We start from the raw sequence: 20,366 nt of genomic DNA, 5'->3' as shown, positions 1-20,366 counted from the left end.
ATGAAGTTGTTAAAACAGGAAGGTCAGTAGCGGTGACAGGTCCTCTTTAACGAAGCACTACAGGTCTAAGAGCTGCCAGGAGGGATTTGATAAGTGATGATTTCATGCTGTAGTTCACACAGATACTACTGGTAGAATGACCACTGCTGTCCACACAGGAGTGCAGACTGAGGGCTGGTGGTCAGAATTGAGCATGACCAAGTTCCCATAATGAAAAGAGTCAGAATGTGTGGATGTAACTGAGCTGGGGTGAAACAAATTACACTGCCAGAATATTGGTGCAGAGTTAGGCTGGGTTCACATGGGCGTTGCGGGAAAATGTGCGGGTGCGTTACGGGAACACCCGCGATTTTTCCGCGCGAGTGCAAAACATTGTAATGCGTTTTGCACTCCCGTGAGAAAAATCGCGCATGTTTGGTACCCAAACCCGAACTTCTTCACAGAAGTTCGGGTTTGGCATCAGTGTTCTGTAGATGGTATTATTTTCCCTTATAACATGGTTATAAGGGAAAATAATAATGATCGGTTCTCCATCCCGATCGTCTCCTAGCAACCGTGAGTGAAAATCGCACCGCATCCGCACTTGCTTGCGGATGTTTGCGATTTTCACGCAACCCCATTCACTTCTATGGGGCCTGCGTTGCGTGAAAAACGCAGAATATAGAGCATGCTGCGATTTTCATGCAACGCACAAGTGATGCGTGAAAATCACCGCTCATCTGAACAGCCCCATTGAAATGAATGGGTCGGGATTCAGAGCGGGTGCAATACGTTCACCTACCGCATTGCACCCGCGTGGAAATCTCGCCCGTGTGAACGCAGCCTTAGCATTATATGTAAAAATCCAGAGTTCCTCTTTAAGTCAGAGATATTTTCTCACCTAGATCACAGCCTCTTTTTAATCTTCTCCTAGCGAGTTTGATCTGATCCTGGAGAATCTGTACCCAATGTCGTGGCCCAGGAACCTTTTCTACATTGTTAGCAGTGCAATATTTTTCTGTAAAGACTGGGGAATAAAAAAGACTGTTTTATACACTGAAGATTGATAGACAATTATCTCTTCTACAAGAAGACAGAGATGTAGCATTTCTGGGAATACGTCGATGTGCGTAGAAATACTGCATCAATAACATCTTGGTATGGCGTCTGAAACTGCTGGATATACAAAATGGTAATGAAGATCTCTGTCATTGTGCAGAGGAGATGTGCCTGTGCATCCTCATATGAACCTGCTAATATAAAAGAGAACAGACAAAGCTGAGAACACTACTTGGATACTGGCTACGCAGAGGACCGCAATCCACATTTACTTCTCCTGTCGCTTTGTCATTATCACGGCATGGAATAACCAGAAAAGCTCAGCAAAGTCTTGTGAATCCAACATGTAATTAAGAAGCAGAATCATTTGTGTACCATTTGCCTTGATGCGTACAGCTAAACTGTATGATTTAGGCTCTTAATAATGAAGACAGGGCAGCTTGGGAAGCTTACAGTAAGTTCTAGCTGTTTCTTTATTAGGTTTAGATATCTCCAGTCACTCTTACAGTAATTAGAAGTAAATAATACAAATGAGAAAATATGATTTTCTTCTTAAGGGTTTTTTAATTGTGAAACAATGTCCCAGTCAGATGTTTCTTAAAGAGGACCTTTCACCAGAGGAAAGCCTCTAAACTAACTATACAGAGGTGTAGAGCGGCGCCCAGGGATCCCCCTGCACTTACTGTTATCCCCGGGCGCCGCTCCGTTCGCCCGGTACAGCCTCCGGTATGTAAGGAGTTAGGCTTCACCCATTTGATCCTGCCGGCGTCTTCTTCTCCTATGCTGTAGCGCTGGCCAATGGCAGCGCTCAGCTCATAGTCAGGCACCCAGTAGGCCCTTCCACTTAGGCACTCCATGCTTTACCACTTATGTTTCTTTACGTAAAGTGCCAATATGCTTCCTTTTTGCCATATTTTGTATAACCTGGTTCTATAGTCTTGTCCCGTCTGATGTGAACTTGCCCACCCCTTTATACACATATGCTACAGACCATGTATTATAATCAAGGTACCTTTTATTGCTCCCACAATATTTTGATCCAATCCTTGCCTGTTGTCATTGAGTCCACGCTTCCTTTTTCCATTGGGTAATGATGTGGCCAAAGTTTTATCATCAAAAAAAGCACACACAAGTTTCCTAAAGAGCAGGCTGCCGGATCTCTTATAGTTAGACAATATGGAGTCCAGCTGGGATTTCGGCATGAAGACATCAAACCCTTCTGCCAACTGCACATCTGGCTAACAAATCAAAACACACAGTAATGTCAGAACAATGTCATATCTGTAGCTGATAATCTGTCTAGATGAAAAGTACAAACCAGGCCTGAACTTCGACAATCATATGCAAGATGCTTAGAAACCATATAAGCAATAGTCTGCACATACTGAAAACAAGGTGAAATGCTGAATACTGCTAGTGATACTGTATTATCAGTCTGTGTCCTTTGGCAGACCCCTAGCATAAGTAAATGTTGAGAACAACCAGCTCAAAACAGCAAGAACGTGTCCCAACATTACTACTAGCACTGGTCCCTTTTCAAGAAAAAGTTGAAAAAGCCAACACAAAAGCAGTTACCCCACGAATACCATTTTATATATTTTAACCTAAACGGCTTATACTGTGCATATGTTGAATTGAAGAATAACAGTATACAGTAAGCTGTACGCCCTCTATTTCACAGTGTTGTCATTAAAGAGTGCCTGTCACCTCTCCTGACACATCTGTTTTAGTAACTACTTACATTCTCCATGTAATAACATTTCTTGAGCAACTTTTCTTATGTCTCTGTATCGTGCCATTCCTTTATTATTCCTGCTTGACATTATAATGAATTACTAGCAGTTTGCAATGCAGGTCCAGCTGGGTGTTACTAGTTGAGGGGAAGGGGGGGGGTGTCCCTGCACAGTATGGACTACCCAATCAGTGCCATTTGGACCTTCATTACAAACCGCTAACAATTCATTCATACCTTCTAGCAGGAATAGGCCGCTGTGGAGGTCACTGTTAAAGGGCGGGCTGTTGTGGAGGTCACTGTTAAGAGGGCGGGATGCTGTGGAGGTCACTGTTAAAGGGGCGGGCGCTGTGGAGGTCTCTGTTAATGGGACAGGGAACGGTGGAGGTCTCAGTTAAGGGGAAGGTCCGCTATGGAGGTCAGTGTTAGGGGCGGGGTGCTGTAGAGGTCACTGTCAACAGGGCGGGGTGTTGTGGAGGTCACATTTTAAGGGAATGGAGCTCTGTGGAGGTCACTGTTAAGGGTGCAGGTTATTGTGGAAATCACTGTTAACGAGACGGGGTACTGTGAAGGTCACTAATAAAGGGGCGGCCGCTGTGGAAGTCCGGGTGCTGTGGATGTTACTGTTAAGGGGGCAGGCCTCTGTGGAGGTCACTGTTAAAGGGGTGAGGTACTGTAGATGTCACTGTTATAGGGGATACTGTCGATATCTTTTAACGACAAACACAAACATGAAATGAAATAAATGAAATATACCCGTGCAAAGCCGGGTCCTTCTGCTAGTAAGAATATATGATCCAGAATTGTTCTTACATGGAGACTGCAAGTAGTCACTAGAGAAAAGCATGGAAACCTCCATGGTTCCCATAGAGATGATGGGGTCTGTGACCACTGGATCAGGATGCAGCAGCCAAGCAGAAATATTGGAGGACAATAAGAGGCAGGTAAACATCCCCTGTAGCTACTGCATGGCACCATATTATTTCAGAGCTCCTGCCTGGAAGGTGGCTTTAAAATTAGAAGACGTAGCAAAATCTGTAGCATAGAAGAAAATGTATCATGACTTTAAGTGGTTTGTTATAAATGAAAATGTCTTCCTAATGCGGCATCTGCAGAACTAACACGTTTCTGGACAAAAAATAAAATAAAAAATCAGACTGCAAAGGACAAATGCTAATGTTTTTAGCTTTGGTGTAATGAGAAGTCATATGAAACTCATTACACTGCTTGAGGCCAGCACAACTAATTAACCTCTGTATTGCCACTTACATCAGAGGATGACGAGTTGACAACAATACCGAAAGCTGGGACGTGATCATCTTCTTTCTTGATGGCCTCTGCTTGTGGCACACTGGAGGACCTGTCTGGAAGAAGCAGCGGCTTGTGTTCCTTCACACTCGTGCTGTGTACCGAGGTCATGGTTGTATTCTTTGGAAGAACTTTTTTCTTCAGGATTCGTTTTCTTGAGAGAATGGTCTTCTGGGAGCAAAGACATGACGGTGCGGTTTGCTGTCGGGTTTGTGCAACTGTATAAAAATAAAAGGACTTGAAATTGAAGGCTGTGCTACGTTTAGCTGCAAGCAATTGGAAGGACACTGACAAGTGCATGCAAATATTCCTGCAATTTCTGCAAAATTATTGATAAACCAGGCACAATACTTTGTAGGACTATCTCAACTAAATATAATGAGAACTTTCACTTAGTGACCCATTGCTTGATTCTGGAGAAAAAGGACATTTGGTCTATATGCAAGTAAGTAGTTAAGTGCACCAAGGGTGGGCCTAAGCCACTCAGTGCACCCTTGCTCCTCCTGCTATCCTCCTCCTATGTCAGTTCCTCCCTCTTCTTCTTGATTGATAGGGTGAGGCAAGATGACTGCAGGAACCTGGCCAAGAAGCAGAGGGAGGGACTGAGAGAGGAAGCAAAAGGAGCAGAGGTGCACAGAGGGGCTTTGCCTCCCCCTTGTTGCACTTAACTGTTCATTTGCATATGGATTTAAGAGTAGTTTTTCTCCCGAATGAAGCAATGGCTAACTAAGTGAAAGGTACCATTATATTCAGCTGAGCTAGCCCTACAACCTATTGGTTTAAGGCTACATGCACATGACCGTTGTGTGTTTTGCGGTCCGCAAAACACGGAACGGCACAGACAGCCATTGATATAACTGCCTATTCTTGTCCGCAAAACGGACAAGAATAGGACAGGTTGTATTTTTTTTTTGCGGGGCCACGGAACGGAGCAACGGATGCGGACAGCACATGGAGTGCTGTCCGCATCTTTTGCGGCCCCATTGAAGTGAATGGGTCCGCATCCGAGCCGCAAAAACTGTGGCTCGAACCAAAACAACGGCCGTGTGCATGAGGCCTAACTGTGAATTTCCTGGTCACTCCCTTGTGCTGCACTGAGACTTACTAAAGAGCACTATCCATTTAGTAAAACCTAGGTTCAAACTGCAGTCATGTGGTCACTAAGCAATTCAACATTGCACTAAAAAGTATGATCCTTACAGCAGTACGAATACTTTACTCTGAGAAATGCTGAGACAACATTCCCAGGCTCATAGAAGAATGTTCACTATTTTCACACATGTCTAATATGTTACATATTCTTCTTACACAGGAGTAGCTGGGGGCCAGTAAGACACCTAGGGCCAGATTTATCATGACTCTGACAGCTCACTCCACTTTCACATATGGCTAAAGTCAGTTTTAGCCAAGTCAGATTTATGATCGGCCCTTTAAGACTTTAATAAATGTGGTTTGACGGTAGCAGTTTATCCGTCAGTAAGCAGCTTTACAAAAGTCGCACATCTTTACGAAAAAGTTGCATGTTCCAATAAAAAGTCGCATAAGATAAGCATGGTCCTCACTGGAGTGAAATTGCGCATTTTTTTGTGACTTTTTAAATTGTCGCAATAGTAAATCTGTCTAGAGATTCATTTACATAAGAAAACACGCCCACTTTCAGAAAACTGGTGAGCGTAGCGCAGAGCCAATAAAAGTCGCACATTTTTGAGCAGTTTTAGCGATTGCACAAAAATTTGCGACTTTCACTCCATTATTCTGACCTGAGCTAATGATAAATCTGGCACTATTCCTTGGCCAGGGTTTTTAGATACAAGGTTAGAACAGTGAACTAAATTTTTGCCCCAGGTAATGGAGGGATCAGCTACAATGCGAGCAGAAAGTTGTAATGAATCCATTTCAAGCTACACTAAGGTCTCATTCACACGTTAGTGAATCACAGACAGCACATGGTCTCCATGGATAGCACACATACCCAATGACTTTAATGTATGTATTCACACATCATTGTTTTTTCATGGACTGTGGCGACACTACGGAAGCATGCCCTATTACGGATCCCTCACATACATTATAGTCTATGGATCTATGAAACCACGGACACGACATAGATTCCATCTGTGTTTGGTCCATGGTTTTCACAGATCATTGCTAGGAGATGCTCTGGAAGCCAATTTTCAGCCTAGCAGTGTTCATGGAATATGGATGATAAGGACAAAAAATGGACACATGAACCAAACACGGTGTAACAGCAGCTGCTGTGCGCCGCTGTTCTCCTGCTTACCGCCGCAGTCCCAGGCGCCGTGTTTAACAGTGATCTGCGTCCGGTGCTTCCCATTCACTGCTGCAGTCTTGGGCTCTGTCTGTGGGTGCTGTTGTTCTGGGATCCGCTCCACAGTTTGCTCTCAGCCCTGGCCACAGCATGCTTGCTGCTTGTTTCCTGCAGCACTTCCTTAAAGGGAACCTGTCACTGGGATTTTGGGTATAAAGTAGAGCTGAGGACAAGGGTTGCTAGATTGCCGCTAGCACATCCGCAATACTCAGTCCCCATAGCTCTGTGTGCTTTTATTGTGTAAAAAAACCGATTTTATACATATGCAAATTAACCTGAGATGAGTCCTGTCCCTTTAAGGGCCGACGCATGTCACTTCCTGAGCTTTATGGGTTAGGTCATGTGACCTTGCTGACCTATCCTAGCCATCCTGCGCATATATAGGTGGCTCAGCCCTCTTCCCAGATGCCTCAGTGTCAAGGTCCTTGTGTCCTGCTAAGGTTCCTGGTTTCCACTAGTGTTCCTGACTCATATCTGTATTCCTGGACTCTGCTACCTGTTAGATCCCTATCTGCTTGCCTTGACTCTCCTGTTGCCAATCCGGATTGCCTGACCTGTACCTGTGCCGCCTGACCTGACCTTTTGCCTGTCTGAGTACGCCTCTGCCTCATCCTTCGGTCCTGCACCTCTGGTACCTTTCTCAGGAACCTCCTGGTCCGCCTGGACCAGCTGCCTTGTGTGCCTATCCTCCTCAAGAGGTAGCAACCTGGTGTTCCCCTCGGGAAACTCTATCCCCACCAATAGGGGTACTGTGAAGATCCATGGGTTCACTTATACAACGCCCTTAGAGGAGGTAGGACATGTGGTACAGTGAGTTTACACCCGCTGGTTCGTGACACATGGATACTTCACGGACCTCTTCACAGATAAGCTACTGACCATCTTGTCACAGATGCCGTCATGGACATGGAAATGTGAAAGAGGTCTAAGACATAAAGAAAGGCATGTCCTGCCAAATCTCCTAACCTCTTTTCCACCCTCAGTTCAGCTGAACACCTGGGTAACATAAAGGTAAAGAGAAGGTGAAATCCAGAAAACTCAAATTGTGTTTGTTCTAACAGTGCCACATCTTGTCTTCATAATGATTTGTGGTGTTGAGGATTGTTAGAGGGATGTTCTGTAAACTAGGATTTATATACGGTACATCTAGCATCCATAATATCATTGATAGCATGCGGAAGATGTATGATGTAGAATACTATAGTTTATTGACTTTTACAGCCATCCAAATGGTGTAGAAAGACTAGGAGAGGGGGGCGGAGGAATTTATCTTAAGGATGTCCAAAATGGACAGTGGGAGGATATACAATTTCGAGTCCTTTAATTCCCAAATGCTGAGATGGAATTATTTGGTTTTCTTGTGAAGTTGTGGGATGGGCGTGAACCATTGTCATCCATTGCCAGGCTGTACGGCCCTGTGACACACTCCATCGTGGCATCTTTATATTATTTCATATATTCAAATTGTTGATATTCTTAATCAACTGTTATTGTCTCTATTGATGTTTCATATTATTTTCACTTTCATTCATTTTTTTTAAATCAAATTTTTTTTTTTTTTTTACAAAAATATCTTACACGTATACAATATGATTATGTATAATGAACCATATCACAGAAGAATAAATCTTTTGATACCGTCTGTTTTGTATTGTTAAATTCTTTTTATATACGTAGATATATGTAAATATATTTATCCCTAATAACCTTATAAGATTTTTCACAAACCAGCATATTGTCAACTGTAACCCTGAATTCCTCCACTGTTGAAGGGCTTTCCTGTATCCAGTGTAGGTCTATAATTTTTCTGGCTACATACACCGCAACCTTTCTATATTCATCTGTCCCAACCTTAGAAACATATCCTAATATACATACTTTGGGATCTCTATCTACCCTCACTGACAATGTATAATATATTGTCTCCAGTATATGTTTCCAGTAACCGTCAAGACTCTGACACTGCCACATCATTTGAAACAAATCAACTGGCTCGAAAGAGCACCTTGGGCATTTTGCTTCAGTTCTGACGCCTATGTGTTTAAAAAATATTGGAGTTTTGTACACTCTATGGATAATAAAAAGTTGAGACAATTTCCCCTGTTCACTCAATGAGGCCAGCGGGATCGCCTCTAAAATGTCTTCCCATTGGTCTTGTGATATCTCCCCCAGATCTCGCTCCCATTTTTTCATTCTAGTCAACGGATGAGAGTTTAGGAAATTATCCAGTAGTAAAGTGTACAGCATAGATATCAGACCTCTCTTTTCACCCCATGTAAGAATTAATTTTTGGGCTGTTTCTAGTTTAACAATGTTAGTACCTTTTTAATGTAGTATTATACGCGTGGCGCAGTTGGAGATATTGATAAAAACTTGTACGAGGGATCCAGAATCTCTCCTGTATGTCCGTGAAGGTCCTAAACACTCCATTGTCTAAAAGATCTCCTATTCAAAGGATCCCTTTAGTCTTCTATTCCTGAGGACCTGACAGGGAAAGGAACTCAGGGAGCAGGGGATTGATCCATATGGGGGATATTTTACTAATACCTTTAACCTCTCTCAGCTGCTCGACCTTATCCCACACTTTTTTCATAAGTTCTATTAAAGGCAACTTTTCCTCCAAAATATGAATTCCCGCACACTCCAAAATCCATACTAAATCACTCCTACCTTTTTTTGCCGTAAAATCTGACTAGTCGTATCTTTCAAGAGGACCTTTCATTAGTCCAAACATTGTGAACTAAGTATCATGATATATACAGCGGCGCCCAGGGATCTCACTGCACTTACTATTATCCCTGGGCGCCGCTCCATTCTCCTGCTATAACCTCCGGTATCTTCGGTCACTTGGTTATAGTAGGAGGAGACTGCCCTTGTTCTCCTGGGCGTCTCCTTCTCCTAGGCTGTAGCGCTGGCCAATCGCAGCGCAGAGCTCACAGCCTGGGAGAAAAAAAACTCCCAGGCTGTGAGCTCTGTGCTGCGATTGGCCAGCGCTACAGCCTGGGAGAAGGAGACGCCCAGGAGAACAAGGGCAGTCTCTTCCTACTATAACCAAGTCGCCTAAGTCTCCGCCTACTATAACCAAGTGACCGAAGATACCAGAGGCCATAGCAGGAGAACGGAGCGGCGCCCAGGTCCTCTTTAAGCGTATAATCCATCCATCCCTTAAGATGCTGACACTGCGCTGCTAGGTAATAAATCCAAGGGTTTGGTACCGCCAATCCCCCCTCCGTTTTAGCATATTGAAATGTCTCTAATTTAATCCTAGGTTGACCTCCTCGCCATATTAGATCTCTTAATATCGCATTGATTTTATTAACTCTATCTAAAGGTAACCAGACTGGGGCATTATGGAATATATATAACAACTGCGGCATCATTATCATCTTAAGGAGGTTTACTCTGCCCACAACTGAGAGAAACAATTTGCCCCATGTTTTAGCTCTTCAAAGTCCATAATTCTGGGCGATATGTGGATTCCTAAATATTTAATGTTTCCCCCGCATGGAATATTATTAGCAATGGCCGTGGCAGACACATCCTGACCATTAATAGGCATCAGCACCGATTTTTGCCAATTAATAGTAAGTCCTCACAATCTACCAAACCGCTCTATAACAGTCATGGTGGCCGATAGGGAGGTTGACGTATCCCCCTAGAATAAGAGAGTATCGTCAGCGTATAATGCAATTTTATTATGTATCTGTCCATACTGAAGCCCCCTAATTTCTGGAGACTCTCACTGCTGCCGCCAACGTCTCAATGGCTATAGCAAAAAGTAGGGGCAATAACGGGCAGCTTTGTCTAGTTCCCCTAGCCAGCTGAATGTAATTAGACACTCCTCCATTAGCCCGAATCCGATCCTTCGGGTTAGGGTACAGTACCTGTACCCATTTAATAAACCGCTGTCCAAATCCCATACATCTCAACGTACCCCAAAGATACCCCCACTCCACACTGTCAAAAGCCTTAGCAGCGTCAAGAGACAGAACAGTCCTATCTCCACAGTTGTCCGCCAAGACCTGTATACTCTACGAATATTAATAGCCGTAGATTTCTGGGGCATAAAGCCTGTTTGATCTGGATGAATTATATTAAGAATCACCTTGGACAGACGTTTTACCAAGACCTTTGCCAGTATTTTGACATCTTTAGTTAGAAGGGATATCGGCCTGTACGAGTCGCGATATCTCGGGTCCTTTCCTGGCTTTGGAATCACTACTATAAGGACCTCCTGCAAAGAAGTCGGAAAAGAAACACACCTCTAACGAGCAGTTGAAAACCTTTAACAATTCTGGCAACAGAACTTCCTGAAAATTCTTATATACTTCCACTGGGATAGCATCCTATCCCAGAGCTTTGTCATTAGCCATATCTTTTAGGGCCTACTCCAATTCCTCCAGATTAATAGGCTCTTCTAATTGTTCCTTCTCCTCTACCAACAGTGTAGGTAAGTCTGCCTCCCCAAGAAACTTTTATAACTCCTCTTCCGAATTAGAGGCTCTAGAGATATAAAGAAAGGAATAAAATCCCTCAAGCAACCCTAGAATATCTCCTGTATCTGTGCATGTTCTCCCCTGGGGGTCCATCAATTCAGTTATACATGATGACCCTTGCTGGGCCCTGGAAATAACAGATAGCATATGTCCCACTTTTTCCCCTTCAGCAAACAACTGTTGCTTATAAAATATACGTTTCCTGTCTGCGACCTGTAATATATGACACCTCAGTTGTTCCTATGCCTCTCTTATAGCCCTGTTATTGGACTGGGAGTGTGTAACTCCGTAGGCCTCCTTTGCCTCCACTACTGCTTTGTGAGCCCTAACGTCCGCTTCCCTAGACCTGGTTTTATGTGCACTGATAGACTTGATTAATAACCCCCTCAGATATGCTTTCATAGCATCCCAGATAGCGTGTGGGGATGCCATAGCCGTTGTGGAGTTTCGCTCTGGTAGATAGGGTAATCGGATGCAGTACAGAGGCAAAAGACAAGTTCTTAACGCAAAACTTCAGTGTTTATTCACACGAGGCAAATACACAAAATAATGCGTTACTTTGCAGTCTTAGTGTTTACTTCACACACAATGGAAAGTACATGTTGGTGTTACTTCACACAAATTGGAAAGTTCATATAAGACAAGTCACCTTGATGTCAGTTCTGCCTCCAGCAGTCTACGGCAGGCTTTAGGGGGCCTGTTTCCTCGGCCCATGGGTCTCAGCTCTCCAACCTGGCACCAAGCCTTAGATCCCAACACAGAGATCCTGCTGCTGAGCCCAGCTGCCTATTTAAGGACAGCCAGGTGCTGCCAAAAACCCGGACCGGCAATTAAAATCCAGTCCGGTATTTGAACTCACCTGGATACAAATCAGCCCAGCAGCACACGCTGGGAGGAAAATACCTGTTTTCCCAGACCATTCCCCTCACTGTGTCACACTCGCCAGACAATGTACTCGGGACAGGGTATTCGCATTTCCTTGCAACCGGCCTGCCCTGTGTTCCACTGTAAATTTAAAGTTCTGTAGGGAAAGGAACCATCTGGTGACCCGGGCAATTCTGTCTTTGGCCTCGCTGATCCACTTGAGAGGGGAGTGGTTGGTCACCAGGCGTAATTTTCTCCCCAACAAATAATATCGGAGAGACTCTACAGGGAGTGCAGAATTATTAGGCAAGTTGTATTTTTGAGGATTCATTTTATTATTGAACAACAACCATGTTCTCAATGAACCCAAAAAACTCATTAATATCAAAGCTGAATATTTTTGGAAGTAGTTTTTAGTTTGTTTTTAGTTTTAGCTATTTTAGGGGGATATCTGTGTGTGCAGGTGACTATTACTGTGCATAATTATTAGGCAACTTAACAAAAAACAAATATATACCCATTTCAATTATTTATTTTTACCAGTGAAACCAATATAACATCTCAACATTCACAAATATACATTTCTGACATTCAAAAACAAAACAAAAACAAATCAGTGACCAAGATAGCCACCTTTCTTTGCAAGGACACTCAAAAGCCTGCCATCCATGGATTCTGTCAGTGTTTTGATCTGTTCACCATCAACATTGCGTGCAGCAGCAACCACAGCCTCCCAGACACTGTTCAGAGAGGTGTACTGTTTTCCCTCCTTGTAAATCTCACATTTGATGATGGACCACAGGTTCTCAATGGGGTTCAGATCAGGTGAACAAGGAGGCCATGTCATTAGATTTTCTTCTTTTATACCCTTTCTTGCCAGCCACGCTGTGGAGTACTTGGACGCGTGTGATGGAGCATTGTCCTGCATGAAAATCATGTTTTTCTTGAAGGATGCAGACTTCTTCCTGTACCACTGCTTAAAGAAGGTGTCTTCCAGAAACTGGCAGTAGGACTGGGAGTTGAGCTTGACTCCATCCTCAACCCGAAAAGGCCCCACAAGCTCATCTTTGATGATACCAGCCAAAACCAGTACTCCACCTCCACCTTGCTGGCGTCTGAGTCGGACTGGAGCTCTCTGCCCTTTACCAATCCAGCCACGGGCCCATCAAGACTCACTCTCATTTCATCAGTCCATAAAACCTTAGAAAAATCAGTCTTGAGATATTTCTTGGCCCAGTCTTGACGTTTCAGCTTGTGTGTCTTGTTCAGTGGTGGTCGTCTTTCAGCCTTTCTTACCTTGGCCATGTCTCTGAGTATTGCACACCTTGTGCTTTTGGGCACTCCAGTGATGTTGCAGCTCTGAAATATGGCCAAACTGGTGGCAAGTGGCATCTTGGCAGCTGCACGCTTGACTTTTCTCCGTTCATGGGCAGTTATTTTGCGCCTTGGTTTTTCCACACGCTTCTTGCGACCCTGTTGACTATTTTGAATGAAACGCTTGATTGTTTGATGATCACGCTTCAGAAGCTTTGCAATTTTAAGAGTGCTGCATCCCTCTGCAAGATATCTCACTATTTTTGACTTTTCTGAGCCTGTCAAGTCCTTCTTTTGACCCATTTTGCCAAAGGAAAGGAAGTTGCCTAATAATTATGCACACCTAATATAGGGTGTTGATGTCATTAGACCACACCCCTTCTCATTACAGAGATGCACATCACCTAATATGCTTAATTGGTAGTAGGCTTTCGAGCCTATACAGCTTGGAGTAAGACAACATGCATAAAGAGGATGATGTGGTCAAAATACTCATTTGCCTAATAATTCTGCACGCAGTGTAGTGCCCACTTGATAGCCAGGCACTCTCTCTCCACTATACTGTACCTGGTCTCGGCTGGGGTGAGCTTACGGCTGAGGAAGACAACGGGATGCTACTCCCCGTTGACTTACTGAGACAGTACAGCACCGAGGCCTACTTCGGAGACATCAGTCTGTACTATAAATTCCTTTTGGCGTCACCAAAACCGGGGACCCACACAGGGCCGACTTCAAAGCGGAAAAAGCCTCTGATCATCCCAGCGTACCATCACTGACTTGCGTCCCTTCAAGAGCCCTGTTAATGTCGCGGCCACCGTAGCAAAGTGGGGGACAAACCTCATGTAATAGCCCACCATTCCCAAGAACAACTTTACTTGCCTAGTAGTGACAGGTCGGGCCAATTCCGTATTGCCTCTATTTTGTTCACTTGGGGTTTGATGACTCCGCGCCCAATGACATACCCCAGGTATTTTGCCTCCTCTAACCCTATCGCACATTTTTTGGGGGTTAGCGGTTAGTCCAGCCTTCCGAAGGGAGTCCACTATGGCCTGCACTTTGGGTAAATGACTTTTCCAGTCGGTACTGTGGATGACAATATCGCTCAGGCAAGTCAAAGCGTACTGACGATGTGGACGAAGCACAATGTCCATAAGTCGTTGAAAAGTGGCAGGGGCGCCATGCAGACAAAAGGGTAACACCTTATATTGGTACAGCCCCTCTGGTGTGATGACGGCAGTTTTCTCTTTGGCAGCCTCCGTCAAGGGTACCTGCCAGTACCATTTGGTGAGGTCCAAAACAGAAAAATACCGGGCTTGTACTAACCTCTCGATAAGCTCATTCACCCGGGGCATGGCATACGCATCGAATTTGGAAATCTCGTTTAGTTTACGAAAATCGTTACAGAACCGTAACGTCCCATCCGATTTGGTTATTAAAACTATAGGAATGGCCCACTCACTTTTAGACTCCTCAATGATGTCTAGTAGCAGCATTAGCTGCACATCCTCCGAGATGGCTTGTCGCTGAGCCTCGGGTATCCGGGCTTTTGCCTACGGCTCAGTGACAATGTCTTGCTGAATTGTGGAAGTGCCTCCAGGGATGTCTGAGAACACATCAGTTTTCCTGCTGACAAACTCCCTGGCCTCCGGAGTCTGTTTATAGTAGAGACTGTCAGCAATCTTCACTGTGGCAACCACTTCCCTTGCATCAGACCGAGGGGCCGGAACCTCTTCGCCTAGAAAACTCGGCCGTGGGCTGTCATCAGTACCGGTCTCCCTATCTTTCCAAGGTTTGAGTAAATTCACATGGTACTCCTGCTCCGGCTTTCGCCGCCCTGACTGGTGTACCTTGTAGTTTACCTCTCCAACTTTTTCGATTACTTCGTAGGTTCCCTGCCACCTAGCCAGGAACTAACTGTCCACGGTCGGTACCAGAAACAAAACCCGACTCCCGGGTTAAAGATCCGGACCCGAGCCTGCCGATTATAGACCCAACTTTGAGCTCGCTGAGCTGCCTCCATATGCTCTCTTACAAGAGGCAACACTGCTTCCATACGTTCTTGCAACTGGGTGACGTATTTAATAATACTTTTATACGGAGTGGGTTGTTGCTCCCACGCCTCTTTGGATATGTCCAACAGACCACAACGATGTCTGCCATATAGCAGTTCGAAGGGCGAGAACCTAGTAGAGGCCTGGGGCACCTCTCACACTGCGAACATAAGATAGGGCAGAAGGAGGCCCAAGTCCTTCTCATCAATAGACACCACTCTTTTTAACATGTTTTTTAGTGTTTGGTTAAACCTTTCTACCAGGCCGTCAGTTTGCGGATGATAAACGGACGTCCGTAGATGTTTGATGTGCAGAAACTTACAGAGTTCCCTCATGACCTTAGACATAAAAGGGGTCCCCTAGTCAGTCAGAACCTCTTTAGGTAGCCCCACTCTGGAAAACATCTCCATTAACTCTTTAGCTATAAGTTTGGCTGATGTATGTTGCAGTGGCACCGCCTCCGGATACCGAGTGGCGTAATCTAGGACGACCAAGATGTGTTGGTGTCCTCTAGCGGACATCGGTACTGGGCCTATGAGGTCCATAGCGATTCGATCAAACAGTACCTCGATGATCGGAAGAGGTACTAAGGGACTGCGGAAAAGGTGCTGGGATCCAGTACTGGAGAGGGGGTGGCAAAGCGATCCAGAACATATCAGCTAATAGTCGATCCAGCATAGCCGTGGGACTCAGTACATCAGGCTGTAGCCACTTTTTCAAGAGGTGAAACAAGTCATAATACTGGGGTCTCGCAGGCTCAGCCAGGTTAAACCCCCACTGATGTACGCGCTTGTAGTGATGGACGAACATCGGCCGGGACGTTTCGCGAACCATGTGTTCGCGGCGGACCCCATTCACTTTAATGGCAGGCAAAACTGAAAAACCTTCAGGTCATATTTGCAGCCACCAAATACTTACTAGAAGTGCACAAATAGTCCCACAACATAGACAGTGGCATACCAGAGGGGGATCAATGGCAAAAATTCCCACAAAAAATATGTATTTTAATCAGGGGCCATTTTTATGCGTCTTAAAGGGAAACTCTCAAAATGTGCCCTGCTGCTGCAGAAATTTTATATTTTAGGCCACGGGAGTACAGGCACCAAACATTAGGCATTCACCAGACAGGAAAGTACAAGTGATTATGTGGCTTGAGGTATATTAGACGGTCAGTGGATAACAATTTTACTGCAGGCCAGTGGCGTACAGGCACCAAACATTAGGCATTCACCGGACAGAAAAGAACAAGTGATTATGTGGCTTGAGGTATATTAGACGGTCAGTGGATAACAATTTTACTGCAGGCCAGTGGCGTACAGGCACCAAACATTAGGCATTCACCGGACAGAAAAGAACAAGTGATTATGTGGCTGGAGGTATATTAGACGGTCAGTGGATAACAATTTTACTGCAGGTCAGTGGAGTACAGGCCCCAAACATTAGGCATTCACCGGACCCCTCAATCAGTTTTTTGGGGGCAATAGGTATATCACACCAGTTGCAATTAGTTATTCCAATAGCGTTTATCCCTCTATATAGCTGCGGTATCGCGGCAGAACCGCACACAACTGCTGCACAATACAAATGCACTATAATATACTTTCTATGTTAGAAAGTATATTATAAGTATATAACACCCCTCAGTATATTACACCTATCAATTGCACACCTATACCAGTCCTTAAAAGGACTTTTGTGGCCCTATTAGCTAGCGTTTGGTGTCCCTAACAGTCTGTCCCTGCTCCACAAAGCAACCTCTCCCTAAACTGGCAAAGCACAGAAGGTAAAATGGCTGCCAGATCGGGTTCTGTGATAGGGTGGGGGTCCATGTGCTGAAACGTCTCAATTGGCTGTCCTGTCCCACCTGATGGATGTGTCATGGGTAAAAGTTTGGCGCAATGCAAAAGAATATGGCGCCGGCGGACATCGCCATATGTTCGCATGTTCGGCGAATGTCGCTTCTTGGTATCAGCCATTCCCCTCACATTCCAGCTGAGTATCCTAGTCATATGTGTCATATTCCCATTTATGACCAGATCTACATTATCATGTGCCTGCCTTAATATGGTATCTCTATCTCCAAAGTGCAGTATTTTAGCAAGGATAGGTCTCGGTGGTCTACCCGGTGGCAATGGTCTTGTGGGCACCCGATGGGCTCTTTCCACAGCATATAGTGAGGACAGTCCTGTATCCTAAAATTTCTGATGTAACCACTTTTCTATATATTCTGTAGTATATCTTCAGTTTTTTCGGGGACCCCCCCTATTCTGATTATTACGGCGTGATCTATTTTCTAAATCATCAGCCTTAGCAAATAGGGCTGCCATATCTCTTGTCGTTGACTTAGCCTCCATCTTGAGAGGCCTGACCTCATCCTCCAACTTTGACATTCTTTTTTCCAGTTCAGAGTTTCTTTCAGAAATTTTGTGCATATCCTGCCTTATCAGGGATACATCTTCCAGCAGGCTGCCTACTTGAAGATTGAGGGCTTTTAGGGTTTTGTTACAGCTAACTACTGCCCCCATAATATCTTTAAGGGTGGGTTCTTGAACACTGAGGGTTTTCTTCCCCCTGTGTATTTCCCCTTAACACTGGGACCCGGCGTCCATTATTCTCATCTCCCTCTTCATCTGAGGAGCGATCCTCCTGATCCGAGGAGGGCATGTTCTCTGTCTCTTTACATTGAGACCAGTCCCTCGCTCCCTCCAATACTCTAGCAAATCTGCTGAGGCGCGCTGCTGCCCTCCGGCTCACCACCTCGTGCTGGCTTCTCCTCCCCCTTCACTTCGGCGCCATTTTGGCTGTTTTCCACTTTGTCCAGGCGGGCGCTGCTCTTCCCCCTCTTCGGCATTTTGGTCTTCCTGAGAGCAAGGCAGGGGACTATTCTTCCACCCAGGCGCCGTTCAGGGTTCTCCCCGTCCACTAGAGGACTGCAGGCAGCGGTACAAGTCAGGATGATGGCAGGAGCGATATGCCATGCTACTCACTCCATGCTATGGCAGGCCACGCCCCCACTTTCATAAATTTTTAGTTTTATGTTTACTATCATGTGATAAATCCAGTCCCTGATTATTTTCAGCCATAGTTAGTCCAGCTCTGGATTTACATATGATCCAGTCCTTATATACTGTGTAACAAGGGAGATGACTATTTTTTATATCTTCTGGCTAATGACAAAGGGGACAGGAGCCCTGAAAAGTGTTTAGTCACTATAGCTATTATACCACTTTATCACGATACTACCAGTGACTGTACCTAACAAGAGCATTGTGTCTCACATACCATGCTCTGTACCTCAAATAGAAGTCTATCCCATGAAGAATTCCTCACTTCACCAGATAGTTGTTTGTTCAATGGTTGTTTAACTATTAATACAGGATAGATGACTCCTATAATGCAGTTATCTCTGATGCACTTTGCTTTCGAGGAGAGTTATGGTGGATTTAAACTGCACTTGTTGGGCAGATTACTGTGATCGAACAATACCACGAACGATCACAGTAGCTATTGCACATTCCCATACGGTGGAGGTGATCGCTACATATAAATGCACCTCTTCACCTCCACTGATGAGCAGGCAGTTATCAGCAAGGAACACTTCCTTCCTGATAATTGCCTGCTCGCTCAGTGCATGTAAATGTGCCTTTAGGTTATTTTTGGTTCTAGTTCTGTGCCTGGTGAAAAAAAATTACACTTCCCATAATGGAAATCACCAGTTAAGACATTGAGCCTCCAAGAAATGCTGGGAGATTTAGCTCTGAAGCCTGCTAAATTGTGAAACTCAGGTTCAAAAGAAGTAATGCAAAGTAGTTTCAAAATGGCTTAATGATATATGTAGATGATATCGACATGTAAACTCAGAAATTATATATTGTACCAACTGATACATTGGCCATATTAAACTGCCTGGATTTTTTTATGCTTAAATTCTTCTTCTAATTAATAGGGGGGAAAGGCAAACATTTTTACACATGCCAAAAAACTATATCCAACATATCTCATCTCTGTGATGTTATTTGTTGTAATTTATGAAAATAAGAGATTGTGGTGTAAGAAGATTTCCATATAACACACCCGAAATTTCTCAACACATTAGGGCAAGATCAATTATAAATGATGCTTTTCTATGACTCAAGAGCTCCTGCATGGACTGTATGTACTGAAGCAAATTACAACACGTTACAAGTAAGGCTCTGAATGTCTGGTGTATAAACCAGGAAACTCCTAGCCCTGTCCACTGTGACTATGTGCCATACATTCTGCTGAGTGGTAAGGGCATCCTCGCCATCAGAAAGACCATCAATGATTTTTTTTTTAAAGCCGCTCGACTACTAGTAAGGAACGGATATCTAGATAACTGGCCCAAGGAGCCTCAATAAATCCTGAAGTTCTTCTTTAGGTAATCAAGCTAAAGGGACACTTAGTACCAGGATACCCGATTTCCATTATTCAGCTTTCTGAAGCATTTAAAAGATCTGACTTTACTGCAAATTAGTTTACTGGAATCTTGGTTTTACTATATTAAAGAAACAAATTTCATACATTTAATGAAGTCAGGGTACATGCTTCACGGGTTATTTATTGGAAAAAGCTTTCTCTGTGTTTTCTGCATTTTCTATATTATTGATCTTGTGCTGAGAAAATAATTTATTATGTAATAGGCTAAAAAAAGTAATCAGCTTTTCAGAAACAGGCTGGGGAGTGCAGCGTGATAGAGTATGATGTCTATGGCGATAATGACTACTGGGTCTGTGCCGTTTTGGAATTTATTGTTGTCCCAGATATCCGGAGAACTTTTTTTTAAACTGTAGCTACCCACACCAGTAGCACAAATGATTTTCATACTAGCAGCATGAAATATGCTGCTTTGTCTTTGGTTGAAGTCCATTTAATGCATAGTTGTATCGATCTAACATTATTTTACAAGGTTACTTTTTTAAAGGGAACGTGTCATCAGAAAATGACCAATTGTTTGCAACCCCAATTCCTAAAAAGTTGCCACGCTGTGTAAAATGTGAATAAATGTAAACTAAGGCCTCATGCACACGACCGTTGTGTGTTTTGAGGTCCGCAAAACAAGGATGGCGTCCGTGTGCGTTCCGCAATTTGCGGAAAGGCACCGAAAGCCATTGATATAACTGCCTATTCTTGTCTGCAAAATGGCCAAGAATAAGGTTATATTCCTTTTGCGGATCACAGAACGGAGCAGCGGATGCCGACAGCACACGGAGTGC

At 44.2% G+C, this 20,366-nt stretch overlaps 1 protein-coding gene across 1 annotated transcript in view; it reads right to left on the bottom strand.

Annotated features, from left to right (window-relative positions):
* BEND7 (BEN domain containing 7) overlaps positions 1-20,366 on the bottom strand; it is an 84,537-nt gene that overhangs the window by 5,903 nt on the left and 58,268 nt on the right. Inside the window, exons 6-8 of the mRNA XM_040413158.1 lie at positions 4,040-4,296; positions 2,051-2,276; positions 881-1,006 (exon numbers count right to left, since the gene is read on the bottom strand). Coding sequence (XP_040269092.1) covers positions 881-1,006; positions 2,051-2,276; positions 4,040-4,296 — 609 coding nt within the window. The remainder of the gene's footprint in view (positions 1-880; positions 1,007-2,050; positions 2,277-4,039; positions 4,297-20,366) is intronic.

Source organism: Bufo bufo, chromosome 1 (genome assembly GCF_905171765.1).
Source record: "Bufo bufo chromosome 1, aBufBuf1.1, whole genome shotgun sequence".
NCBI classification, from domain to species: Eukaryota; Metazoa; Chordata; class Amphibia; order Anura; family Bufonidae; genus Bufo; species Bufo bufo.
Note: the sequence above shows the minus strand (reverse complement) of the source record. Positions and strands in the feature narration are given on the sequence as shown.